At 40.5% G+C, this 14,428-nt stretch overlaps 1 protein-coding gene across 1 annotated transcript in view; it reads right to left on the bottom strand.

Annotated features, from left to right (window-relative positions):
- Positions 1-8,071: 8,071 nt before the first annotated feature.
- runx3 (RUNX family transcription factor 3) overlaps positions 8,072-14,428 on the bottom strand; it is a 50,033-nt gene continuing 43,676 nt past the window's right edge. Inside the window, exon 8 of the mRNA XM_027165923.2 lies at positions 8,072-10,953. Coding sequence (XP_027021724.1) covers positions 10,439-10,953 — 515 coding nt within the window. The 3' untranslated portion in view covers positions 8,072-10,438. The remainder of the gene's footprint in view (positions 10,954-14,428) is intronic.

Genomic DNA, 14,428 nt, shown 5'->3' with positions numbered 1-14,428 from the left:
GAGAAAGATTACACTTGAGCTACACCTTCATCCTCCTCCACGTCTCCTCCCTACTAATCATCTCCTACTAGCCATTGAAGAAGAAGACATCTCAGAGTTCTCCGCACTTTTTCGACACTCTTTATGCCACTTATCTGAGGGTGTAACCTGTAATTGGAAATCAAACCGTTTTCCCATCCTCACCAAACCAGACTTGTTAGCTGTTCTCTATCATATACTGTATGTAGGTTATAAGTAGGTCATATACTGTATGTAGGTCATAAGTAGGTCATATACTGTATGTAGGTTATAAGTAGGTCATATACTGTATGTAGGTCATAAGTAGGTCATATACAGTATATAGGTAGGTCATATACTGTATGTAGGTTATAAGTAGGTCATATACTGTATGTAGGTCATAAGTAGGTCATATACTGTATGTAGGTCATAAGTAGGTCATATACAGTATATAGGTAGGTCATATACTGTATGTAGGTTATAAGTAGGTCATATACAGTATGTAGGTTATAAATGTCATATACTGTATGTAGGTTATAAGTAGGTTATATACTGTATGTAGGTCATAAGTAGGTCATATACTGTATGTAGGTCATAAGTAGGTCATATACTGTATGTAGGTCATAAGTAGGCCATATACTGCAGTGGTCCCCAACCCCCGGGCCAAATAGTATCGGGCCGCACAAGGAACATTAAATTATTTCCATTTTATTTACTGTGGTGCATTTCTCTCGGGTTTGTACGACGTTCCATGGACGAGAGGTTAGCCGGGAGCTGAGAGACGTCACCTAAAGCCGCACCAATACCGCGCATGCGCAAAATATCATGATACCGGGCCGGGTTTAGGTGACGTCTGGAGCTGAGCGGCTGTAAGCGGCAGTGGTGTTGTAGCTTTGGTGGAGAGAGAAGGTGTGTATCGCTCTTCTCTCTGTTCACCGGTACTTTGTCATGTTTAACAGTGCTTGGTGTACGTGTATATTGTGTTTGCTCAAATTTAACCCACAAATTAGCAACAATGAGCACGAAACAGACGTCGTTAGAAAGTTAGAAACTCTGCCGGTGTTCTGGATTAAAGTCATGGCGAAATACCCTGAGATTGTCACCACAGCACTTACATCCCTATCGCCATTTCCGACATGCTATCTGTGTGAAGCGGGGATTTCTGCAGTGACGGCAACCAAAACAAAACAACGGAATAAACTGGACATAAGCGACACACTTCGGGTGTCATTGTCTCCTATTACCCCAGATGGAACCGTCTCGTTGCAAAGAAACAAGCTCAGGGTTCTCATTGATTTAACGTTGTAGTGAGTTAAAAAGGCATGTTTAAATACAATTAAATTAAAATTATTAATTATAATTTAATTGTATAGCCCCCCCCCCCCGCCCCCCCAGCGGGCCGCGGTAAAATGATGAAACATTGACCTGTCCGCGGCGAAAAAAAGGTTGGGGATGACTGGTATACTGTAGCTACATAGGATATGATTACTGATTACATTTTACATTTGAGGTACTAAATTTCGAGTAATTAGTGAAAGCCAGCGTTTTTTACTGCTTTTTTTTTTTGCCAGGTTTTTGGATCTTGGAATGTAGGAAATGTATGAAATTACAGATTGGGTTGCTTTTGTCACTTGACTTGGCAACCTTGTTTCCCCAAACATGTTTCTTCATATTTCTCAGTGGGAACACACAAGATGTAGACCTCAGAAGGATCTAGAATACTACATAGATACGAAGATTTTTTTCAAAGATTCCTTACGAACAATGACCATCTTCCGTCAATCACCAAGGTTCATAGAAATCTTTTTTTTCTTGTGTGTCTAAGCGATTTTAGACCATCTTACTCATTTAGCAGACACTTTTAACTAAAGTGATGTGGAAATCGGGCAGACTCCGGTCCACGAGGTTCTGATATATACTCGAATTTCATTCTAAATATGTTCTTAGGAAAAGCTTTCAGAAATTGCACACAGATGAGATCGTCTATGATGTTCACACCGAACGTTCGCTTGTACGGCCTCACTCGTCTTTACTAAACTAAACTACGGACTGGATGCTTTCCTTTTACATCATATTATTTGTTATAATATCCGATATAATTCCTGCAGCACACTGCCATCAGTTCCTTGGAAACCTGCACTTGTTTTTATGACCGTATCCTTTTATATGCTTTATATATTTCCCATTGTTCCTATAATATAACTTAAAAAGTGTCAGAACTTTCAAAGACGTCTTAAGTCAGTTTATACACTCCACCTCTGAGAACGAATCAGACGAGCGTTTGTTTTGTCTCCTTCCCAAGTCTGTCAGGAACCTGGCCTGCAGGGAACTGAGTGGGTGTGTAGAAAAGGGTCTTACACAACATCTCCCCTCCCCTCAATCAAATAATGATCCATGACCCCCGTAGTAACTATCTCAAGCTCTGTCTGTGTGTTTGTCCTAATTTCCCAACAAAATTGCAGGAAACACAATCTATTCTCGTTGGACTTTTTTTTTTTCCTCCATGTGAGAAATAGATGTTGTGTATTGATTCTCATGCAACTGCATGGGAACTGCAGCTCTTGTGCTTTTTAAAGGGTGGTTCTTCTTACAGGCGATCTCCCGGACCCTGAACTACACGCCGGGTAGCCATTTATAATATTACGCATTGCATATGTAGACCGAGACATTCATGATGCGAAGGTCTTACGGAATTATACATATTAAACTTTTTGTCAATTTTTTTTGTATTAATAAAGTCCTGATCAACTGCTGCTGAAGTTCTTTTTTCACAGTGTATTTCTCTCACTTTATATATACAGTACTTCTAAATCTCTAACAGTGTTCAATACTTCATTACTAAATTATTTTTACATCGTTATCGGCCAGACATCACCTTGTCCTACACCAGATATCTTCTAGTCCACCTTCTCACTCACGGTGGATGAAAGATTCAGCGTTTTTTCCTATAGTTGAATTAAAAAAGAAATGCAGAATAAGAGTCAACCCTTCTAAGATGTTTTTCATGAATGGCAAACTTTTCTTTTCATTTTTTCATATTTTACAGGGGGGGTGGGGGTGGTGGTTAGCACGTTTGCCTTACAACTCCAGGGTTGGGGGTTCGATTCCCGCCTCCGCCTTGTGTGTGTGGAGTTTGCATGTTCTCCCCGTGCCTCGGGGGTTTCCTCCGGGTACTCCGGTTTCCTCCCCCGGTCCAAAGACATGCATGGTAGGTTGATTGGCATCTCTGGGAAATTGTCCGTAGTGTTTGAGTGAATGAGAGTGTGTGTGTGCCCTGCGATGGGTTGGCACTCCGTCCAGGGTGTATCCTGCCTCGATGCCCGATGACGCCTGAGATAGGCACAGGCTCCCCGTGACCCGAGGTAGTTCGGATAAGCGGTAGAAAATGAATGAATGAATATTTTACATGGCATCAGGTTCCAGGACTCAGGATGTTCCCTTTCGAGGGAACTCGACGCTGCGTCAGTGTCGACGCTATGGGAATGCTTCCCATAGCGTCGGCACTGACGCAGCGTCTCGTTCCCCTCTCAGGGAACCGGGTTACATACGTAACCTGGTGTAGTTTGTATGGATGGAGTTAAACGTTAACCAACTGTGCATGGTGTTACTAGGAAAAACAACCACTACGCAGTAGGAGCAATAACATATATTTATAACATAAATAAAAGATTATTTTCTTTTAACCACCGAGTGTTTTCATCCCTTTCATTCCAAAAGCAATAAGAAACAATTAAACCCTGTGTACCGTGTGCTACGGTATTTAGCATCGCAATGTCTGAAACAATGAATGGGAACAGAATATATATGGACGGGAGGTCTAAATATTTAAAAGAGATTAGTCTCAATTTTTCTTGCGCTAATTAGCATCAACCCCAAGAGCCCTACACTTATCGTTTAAGTTTATACTGTTTTTATACAGCTAGCGAGTCAGTTTTCTCTGCCTAGATTAGCTAACTATGTTTCTATACCATCTACTGTATGTGGCTAAATCGAGCTGGGTTGCTGTGTCAAGTTTTCATACCGAACCATAATACGAAGATTGACTGGATCGGGTAAATGTAGAGGAAATGGGACTTAACATCTGGAGAACATAAAGATGTATCTAAGAGTGACACGTTTATATTTTAGCCATTAATGAAAAACAGTCCTTGGTAGTGGGTTTAGGTTTAGTGGTAGTGCACTGGGCACTGGAGCAGGAAGACGTCTCTGTGGGAACAAGCAAGGAAAAGAGAGAGAGTGTGTGTGTGAGTGTGTGTGAGAGAGAGAGAGAGAGAGAGAGAGAGAGAGAGAGAGAGAGAAAGGGGGGAGGGGCAGAGCTCTCATTGGTCTCAACAGAGTTACATCTGATGAGAAAATCTACCTTATAACAGCCTGGAGTAGTGAAACCCTCCTCTCTCTCTCTCTCTCTCTCTCTCTCTCTCTCTCTCTCTCTCTCTCTCTCTCTCTCTCTAAGAAAGTGCGCTGAACTTTATTTATTTCCCTTTTGTCTAATTCTTCCTTATTTATGATGTCCTCCACTCCATCCCTCCTTCCCAGAGATGTGAGAGGTTGTCTTATCACTCTCATGGTCCCAGTGGTCAAAACTTCACGGGAACTGTGTGGGAACCGTGATGTTTGGCCGAACTCCTCCTTTCCCAGAATCCTCCTCTCCGGTCCGCTTAGGAAATATTCCCCGGACCGGTTCTAACTCGCCGCGTCTTCTCACGAGCGCTGGGAAGAGCGAGGCCTAATGGCTTCCGTATGGTTGCAGGTAGCAATGACCCAGGAAGTGGTTTCAGTGTTCCATGAGAAACCAGAAAACGTTTTTTTTTTTTTTACTATCATATACTCTTTTTTCATTTTGTTTTGATTAAATGTAATCCGTGACACAAATTCAACAAGTACGGTACGTGATCATTGCCAAATAATTAACATAATACCCTGTATTGTGGGAATAATTATTCTCCTGTAATTAAGGGTGTGTTCTGAGTAATGATGAAAGAGTGTTACTGTATGTGTGTCACATTGTGTGTGATCTTGTTACCCCTTTGGGTTACAGCTCCCATGGGAGAGAGAAAGAGAGTGTATGTTTCCCATAGCTCTGGATGTAATCAAAAAAAGACAATGGAACATATGAGCTCGTGTTTGTGTGTTTGTGTGTGTGTGTGTGTGTGTGTGTGTGTGTGTGTGTGTTTGTGTGTGTGTACTTTGACAACGTGAATGACTCGTAGTGATACTTATGACACAAACACAGCCAGATGAAACAGACTGTGTGTGTAGGATGAATGAGCATGTCTATGAAATCAATGCCTTCACGCAGCCTAAAAATCTGTGTGTGTGTGTGTGTGTGTGTGTGTGTGTGTGTGTGTGTGTGTGTGTGTGTGTGACATGAAATGAGTAATTCCACTAATTAAAAACTTGCTCCTTCTGCCTTTTTGACTCTGTGGGAGAGCTGCGCTCTGAGATTGCATTGAAAAACAAGGATAAAGTCATAGCGCAGAAAGACGACGGAGATTCTGACTCAGTGCTGTGGGTTTAGTTTAGCTGGGTTTTTTTTTATAGGTCGGTGTGTGTTTGTGTGCATGTGTGTGATTAGTTGTGGTTGGTTGCGCAACAATATCAACAAAAATGCTATTTTTATTCCTTAACTGGACGCTATATTTAAGCCGTTATCCCCCCACTTGTCAGATGGTATCACAATTACACATTAGCTCTAACTTTTATATCAATGCAGAGTTTTTTTTCTAGAGTTTTTCCATACAACATTTTAAGTAACTATAAATGGATAAAAAAAAAACAGTATACATGCCATTCTTATCAAATGATATCGATAAAGATAGTTGGCAAATACATAAGTGTGGCGAGAATTAAACACTTTACAATGTGATGTGATGGAAAAATAATCAATCCTATAATTCTTATAAGTGATTTATTCCTGGAGTTAAAAAGGTTGATTTGAAAGAAAGAAAGAAAAAAAAAACGGAAGTGGTGTAAAGTGTTGATGGACTCAAGGTGTATCGGTAAGTAAGGTTTATCTTAGCATGGTCTACGTGTGAAACATTTATATATAACATTTATTTATATATACTGTGTGTCTCGATTTCATACACACACACACACACACACACACACACACACACACACACACACACACACACACACATTGTACGAATGAGTATGAGTTTCTGAGAAGAAGTGACACACCCACACACCTACATCTGTCTTCTTTTTACTTCAGCTGATTAAATACAGGGCTTTTGTCCTCTGCGTGAGTCTTGAGAAGAGGACAAAATATTCGCCCCACAGCACATCCAAGAGCAAATGAAGTAACAAAACAGATGAATAGAAAAAAAAAGGAAATTTGGCAACAACAACAACAAAAAAGAAGACTATGAAAGGAAACGTGGGACCAAATATTGTACGTTCTTGTGCTCGTGCGTTTTAATGCGAAAGATCATACATATTACAATATATTTTCTTTAATATATTATAGTGAGACAAATTGGTCTGTTTTTATTTTAAGCTCTGTGTTTTATACATCTGCGTATTCTTAGATATACAAGAAATACTTCAGGTTGCGCTGTTCAAGGAAAATAATCAACCAGGAAGTCGTGCGTTTCCACACTGAAGCAGAGATTTTCCTAGAATTTGTCCCGGTTTGGTTTATTCCAATTACAGCTGAGCAAAAACCAATGACATTTTAATATTTGTTGAAGAAGGAAAAGTACTTTTTGTCCATTTAGAGCTACATTCAGACTCAGGAAACTTTAAAAGTTCAGTTTTTTTCCTTTGACTGACTCGAAGCTTTGACACTGGAGACTCCTTCCATCTATCTATCTATCTATCTATCTATATATATTCAAGTTTTGAAGACAGGCAAGTGTGACATCTCCAAAATCCCGCCAATAAACAAACAAACAAACAAACAAATAAATAAATAAAGGGGGAGTTGTTGTGTTTGGTAAGGATCACTGACCGCAATGTAACCAAATACAAAGTTTTTGTTTAATTTCCATTTATTAATTTGTGTGTGTGTGTGTGTGTGTGTGTGTGTGTGTGTGTGTGTGAGAGAGAGAGAGAGAGAGAGAGAGAGAGATTATGACTGGTGTTGTTTATTGTAAGTGTTTGTTGCCATTTAAAACAGTCAGGCTCGAGCCCAGACATTTACAGGGTCATGATTGAGGACAATGTCCCGTCCAGAGACAACCTGTGTCGTGTTGAGGTTTTGTTCAAACCGACCATCGAATATATCCTCTCTAATGAATGTTTTTTTTTCACTGGTTGTTGCGTTAAATCTTACCCAGATACAATAGTGCTATTTTCTGATTGGCTGTTGTGTAGCCTCTTTTTTTTGATTGGCTGATAAGTGTCAGACTCGACTAAGAACTGAGACGCGCTTGATTCCTGCCCGGTTCCATAGAGACAACGGTGCGGACTGATACATTTTGGGTGCTGTGGCTTATTAAATATATGTTAAATAGTCAAAAAGTTTGACTAAAGACCGAAATGCATGACTGTCACTCTCAATTCGTGACACTTGACAACCCTGTATATATATATATATATATAATCTGATTATTAAACACCTTAGATTGTGTGGCACGGGGTGATGACATTGCGTTCATATCAACCCGTGACTCGCCTCGCAGATGGAAATAAAATCCAAAATGAAACCTGTTAGCTTTAGCCGTCCACTTCAGACTGATCATTAGCTTAGCATAAGTTTTATGCTAGGTTTGTTTTTTTTTGTTTTGTTTGCTATCGAAGATCCACACAAACCACAGTTGTATCCATTATTTTCCACTGAGATAATTAAACATGTGACCTGAAGCAGATTTGGGAAACTGAACTTTATTTGTATATATCTATCTATATATATATATATATATATTGGTTTGGTTTATTTGAGATAAAAGCTTCATCTAGATATACAAGTAATTATCTCTTCAACCTTCTGACCCAGAAGATGTAAAATATTTACTCAGTCTGGCTGCATCTTTGACCCTGTGTGCACTTTCTACGCAGATGACATTTTTGGCTTCGGGATATCCTAATAAACAAATCTGACTCATCAAAAGGATTTTTTTTGGGCTAGTTTTTATTTATTTATTTATTTATTATTATAAATCTTGGAATGTGCGACGTTATTCGATCTGTTATTCGATCTGTGTTCAAGACCGAAATCCCAAATACAAGCACAAAACATGACTTTTTTTTTTTTTTTTTTTTAATTAATTAATTAAAATGCATCAAAAACTACATTGTTTGCACACAATGAAGGTAGACTATAGCAGAGCATGGTACAGAGTCAAAAATTACAATATACAGTGAATGAAAAAACACTATTTGTTCTTTAGGAAAGGAGTCACTGAGCTCATGGTGTTACACTCGACACATACAGTATATAACACAACTGTTTGTACGGCTCGATCTGAAACTATTAGTCCTAATTTACTTCAGCTCTTTGGTCATGCACTTCAACACACCAGCCATGAAAAGTACAAAATGCCTCGAGTACATAAACACGCAGCTTTGGTCACTTCGCTAAACCACGAAACCGGATGGATTAATGGATGGATTTTTAACTACATAGTTACGATTATAAAGAAGTTTGATTGTGCTTTTGGGATACATCGAATACGGTGCTGTCATTAAGCTTTATAAGGCATAGTGTGTGTGTGTGTGTGTGTGTGACATAGTCGATTCCTGAGTCAAACTGAATGGATTGTCATCAGCAAAGATCGCAAGCCCAGTTCTGGAAAACATGGAGCCGTCATTAACACTATAATCCCAGAGACAAAGGACATCCATATAGCAGAGGTGCTTGCTTTCTCAACTCAATTCTTTTATTTTGTTGAACGAACAGCTTTCTCCTTCCTTTGTTCTATAGGAACACACGCTAACACGCTTGCTTGCTCAGTGTCAGCGAAGGCCTCGGGCTCAGGACGTTAATTATGTACAAACGACAAAAGAAAACGAGACGAAGCGCCATCACAAAGGCTTCAAAGTGGCTTTGGAGCGGAGCGAACAAAGAAGGCGGCATTAGGAGAACCAGCGGCCTGAAGAATGGCTGGCGGTCTCTGAAAGACGATCTGACTCCCACACTCCTCGCCACACACTCTCTCTTTTCGTCCTCGTTCGCCCTTTAGGTACGGAGAGCAGGTGTGGTGGAGTGTGAGCGGCTGGGAAAGGCCTCTGGCTGCTGACCTATTGTGCAAACACACACACATACCCACACACACACCTGAAAGGAAGGGAGGGATGATTTCTGGCCACTTTGGCTCCTATGTGCGAGTTTGTGTATGAAATAATGAGAGACGATCTATTTCATATGTAGTTATCATCTACCGTTTCAGTGGCCTCATTGATGTGAGGAAAGATGGATAATGAAGGCGCTTAAAGCTACGTGTGTTCTTCATTCTTTAAGAGGCTGGGATGTCATCATAAAATGTAACACTTTGGGCAACGAAAGAAAAGCGAGCCATCGTGCCTTGCAGTATATTCGATCAGGAGTTATTACGATGAAATTTGACCTCTTTGGACTTTTTTTTTTGTATTGTAAGGAGACGAGAGTTACTCGTCTTTTTTTGTTTTGGGCATTTTCTTTTTCTTTTTTTTTAAATAGACTGTTTTAGTGCATACAGCTACATTGGAAAAAATACATTACATTTAAAATGGGTAACCATTTCATAATTTAGAAATAATATATTACAGTAGCAAGACTTGCAATCTTATATTAAATCATAGAAATAAAAAAAAACAAAAAAAAAAAAACACTACCAAACAAAAAAAAATGCTTTTTTTTTGACCTGGAAATATTAAGATTTATCACAGAATTGGCTCAAATAAATTAAAGAAACCCAAACCATATTACTTTAGTAATAGTTTAGACAAATATTGGCTGTAAATGAAAAAGAAAATAAAAACAATATTAAAAAAAATAATTACTGTAATCATAGAAATAAATTGTTCATGATTGGTGGAGACAAAAAGAAAGCTGTCATCAAAAATGTCATTAATATTGTACACTGAAAATCAATGCTGTTCTGTCAAAAGGTAAAAGATGATTGCAGCCATAAATAAAAGTCAAATCAATCACTTTGGCCCAACGCAGCATGTCCTTAGGCTTTGTTTAATCACTAGACTTGGCCAAAGGTGAAAGGTGATTCTCTGAGCTTCCTGGAGTGTAATTTTTTTCCTTGGCCGTTGGACTCCTGCCATCATCATCATCATCACCTAGCTGCTCTTGTTACAGAATAAAACTAAACGTCAGTCTTTTAGAGTCTGTGCTTTTTTTTTCAGTGGAGCTTTTGTTCCGCTCAGTTCAGTCTTGAAGCACATAAAGCCGCTGTACAACATTTTAACAACAGAACGATACTGTCTCTGAGAAAATAACAAAAAAATGGAGGGCGTAGAACTCGACCCGAAACATGCAACTCTTCTGTTTGTTGTTATTTTTAACTCAGTAAGGCCTCCAGACGGACTCGTCCATTCGTCCTGTTGTGCTCATGGCGCTCGGTGAGTTGCTGTGGCTGCCGTCGGCCTCCACGCCGTCGCTACCGCCGATCAGGCCGCCGGCCCCGCCTCCTGACCCCGAAGCTCCGCCTGCTGCTGGGCAGGAAGTCAGCATGCGTGTGGGCGAACGTTCTCCGACCGTGCTCCCGGCGGTGCCGCCTGCAGGAACCATGGAGAACTGGTAGGAGCCTGAGCCGGTACCGTAGTACAGGTGGTAAGGAGACGAGTTGGTCTGGAAGTGCGAGCTCTGGTTCTGGTTTCCGGGGTATGGTGGGGGCAGGTAGGCGGTGTAGCGGGTGGAGGCAGGAACACCAGTCACACTGAGACCCCCGATGCCCGCACTAGGTGGGTTGGTGGAGTAGGTGAAAGGGCCAGGGTAGTGCATGTGAGGGTCGGAGAATCGCGGTGCTGTGAGAGGAGATAGAGACGGGAACGTGGTGCGCTGAGAGAACAGATCCGAACCTGAGAGAAAGAAACAGAAATATAGAATTTCTTGTCAAACTGGATCTCGATCAGTGACTGGAGCCTGTTACAAATTATATGTCTTGAGAAGTTTATTTTTAATGTCTAACATGCAAAACATGCCACTCAAATATGATTACATCATTTATCAGACAAAGATTTGCTTAAAATGATGTCCAAACGTTTCCCGCGTTCATTACCTCCACAGAAAATTCTACAGTTAAAGTGTTTATTTTTATTTGTAAAAGAAGCCCTCGGTGTAAAAGACTCAGTTATTTGACAAGCTGGCTTTATCTTATTGTTAAACTTAGAGAGAAGAAAAGAGGAAACGGCTCTTCTTAGGGGTTCCACGACATTACAGACATTACAGGGAATCGTAAACAGATAAAAACTTGTTGTCAATGTCGGTTTCCTTAAACCTAGTACATTTATTGTTTCGTCGTCATCCTGCGCCGTAGTTTTATCTCGTCTGTCGCAATGTTGTGTTACAGGAAAAAGTTGAAAAATGAAAACCAGCGTGTGTATTTCCCCGACTGGTCGGGTCTCATTTTAGAATTCTGATTAATGATTATTTCAATCAACACGTAGCGATTGACACGTGTAACATGACAGCATACTTTTTTGGGTGTGCCAATAAGAGTGAGATATTTAGTTCAATATTATATGTTGATTCATTAAAAAAAAATGCACGGACTGAATAAGAGTTGTTTTTTTTTTTATTACAACTTGAAATATTATGAGATAGAACGGTTTTGTATTAGTTTTTGAAAGATGGTGGGAAAAAAAAGCAAGGTCTTGGCAGCGGAGTCAGACTTTTCGGACCCACACCAGACTGCTGAACGCCTTCTTGAAATTCTTTTAAGTTTTATTATTCGGATTCTTCTTATGTGTGTAAAACTATACATACATACATACTCTACATAATGTACACTATATGCTGCCATCTTGCTAATAGCCACCGGGGGTTAAATTGTCAATAAATCGTGATATTGTCAACAGAAAGATGAATAAAGATGAGTAACTCCATATTTATGAATTTAAACTAACCACTAAGTGGCCCGATGTGCCAAGTTTATGTCTGTTTTGCTGTCCCACGATGCTCTGCCTCATTCGGAATCACCGAGGTTATTAAAGAAGCAAAATGAGCCATTAAATTTGACTCAGGAATCCAATATGGATCGCGAGGAGAAGTGTGATGAAGGCTCTGTTATTTCTGCTTTGGATCATGTTACGCTTGGACATCATGGAGTGGAATAAAACTCTTTCTACAGCATGTGTGCTGGAAGAGGAAGAGGATTAAAGCTCAAAGTTTGAAGTGGATCGTTTTCTTACAACAATAAGACAGCCCTTACTCGTAACTGGACTTTTATTTTATTTTTATTTTTTTTTTATTTTTGTTATAGCTAAGCTAGAATAAATACGGTGCTGTGCTTAACTAGCCATGGAGTTTAAGCCATGACGTCTGGAGGAGTTCTGACACAGGTGGATGACGAAAAAATCAGTGCACCTGCATGTTATGAACACACACACACACACACACACACACACACACACACACACACACACACACACAAACACACTTGCTAACTTTTTGTGACCTCTTTTATTTATTTATTTTAAACCACCGAGTGCCTGTCCAGCAGCAGTGTATGCTGGGATAGCGGAGCATATTTTGCTAGCGAGCAGGCTTTGGCATGCCAGCAGCCCAAGGGGGGGCGGGTGCAGGGCTTTGCGTGCCACCGCCTCATTGAAACGTCTTTCCCCCCTCCTCCTCCTCCTCCTCTTCTTGCTTCTCTGTCTGGAGAAGTGTGGAGAAGAGAAACAGAGACAGAGGAGGGGAAAAAACGAGACGGTTCCTTTACAATTTCCACTGCTTCTTTCTCTTTTTTCACCCTTTTTTTTTCTCTCTCTCTCTCTCTCTCTCTCTCTCTCTCTCAAAGAACATGTTTTGCTCTTTGTGAGGAAAGGGGGAGACTCTGAAGTCTGCTCTTTCTTTTCTTGTATATGATTCCTCCATGCTTGATTCGGGGGTGGTGCCCAGACCCTCCTGTTGTCTGTGTTGCTAAATATAGAACAGAGAAAGCTGAAAAGCTGCGAGTGGATTGCGTTTGCTGGAGCAGCGACGGGACATGACGCTTGTAACACTTGAGTTACAGAGGCATTGTACACACGATAGGACACAAACAAACACTTAGCCTAGGACTCTCTAGCCTCCTCTAGAGGCTTCACAAAGATCCGACAAGCCGAGGACGAATTTTCACTGGCGGAAGCACTCAAATAATAAAGGTGTTAGACGGAGCGGGACACCAGATGGAGTCTTACCCAACTTTCCGACTCTGACATTACAATTTCTTGTGCTTTCCTTACAATTTTGTGGGATCCACAAACCATCTGACTCACACAACTATGCTTGTAATGTATAACCACAAAATCTTCCCTCTTAAAAATTCTGTAGTCTGAGAAGGGGACAGACAAAGAGAACATGAGTCCAGATAAAGAAAAAATGTCTTGTGTGCTCTCCTGAAAAGACATTTAGCTTCTTTGAGATTTCGAGAGACGGAGCCGGATATGTAAGAACGGACAAACTGGGAGGAAAAACTCGGAAAGGCCAAAGAATTCATGGAAAGTTTTTCTTTTTTGATTGAATATAGCCTGCTTCATTTGTTGATGGGTATCAGCAACTGCCCCTAGACCTTCATTCTCAGTGAGTTTAGAGTAAACAGGGTCTTTCTTCTTTTCCTGGTACAGGAAAAATATCAAAAGTCCAGATGCACATTGGTTGCAGTGAGTGAAGATGATATTCAAAAATCACCATCGTGTTATTATATTATTATTGTTTGTAGTAGTTGATTCTTTCAATAAGGAAAGTCAGTTTCTTTTGGTAGTGTGTGTGTGTGTGTGTGTGTGTGTGTGTGTGTGTGTGTGTGTGTGTGTGTGTGTGTGTGTGTGTGTGTGTTAAACAGAAAGCAATAGCAGGACCCACCCTACACATGATCTCTATTACTCTGTGTTTAAATGTGTTGATTCAGAGTGAAGACAAAAAAGGAGGGTGAGAAAGAATTAACCAGAGAGAAATAGACAGGAAATGATTAGAGAGAAAAACAGCAGATAAATCCCAGACACACACACACACCCACACCCACCCACACACACACACACACACACACACATCAGATGTTCTCTCTTCTCTCTGTATTTCTTGAAGCAACTTTTGATGGAATTCAAAGCTTGTATAGAGCTTGTGTTGTCTTTCTCGTGTGTGTGTGTGTGTGTGTGTGTGTGTGTGTGTGTGTGTGTGTGTGTGTGTGTGTGTGTGTGTGTGTGTGTGTGTGTGTGTGTGTGTTGTGCCCCACCACAGGGAGCTGTTTTATTCCCAGAGTTCCACTAGCCCACAGTGAAGCGTGTAACCCACCTTGGCACAGAGGTTTGCCTCATTTGCCTGCAATGTATGTGTGTGTGTGTGTGTTATTGTGCA

Source organism: Tachysurus fulvidraco, chromosome 4 (assembly GCF_022655615.1).
Source record: "Tachysurus fulvidraco isolate hzauxx_2018 chromosome 4, HZAU_PFXX_2.0, whole genome shotgun sequence".
NCBI lineage: Eukaryota > Metazoa > Chordata > Actinopteri > Siluriformes > Bagridae > Tachysurus > Tachysurus fulvidraco.
This window is presented reverse-complemented; position numbering and strand designations above follow the sequence as displayed.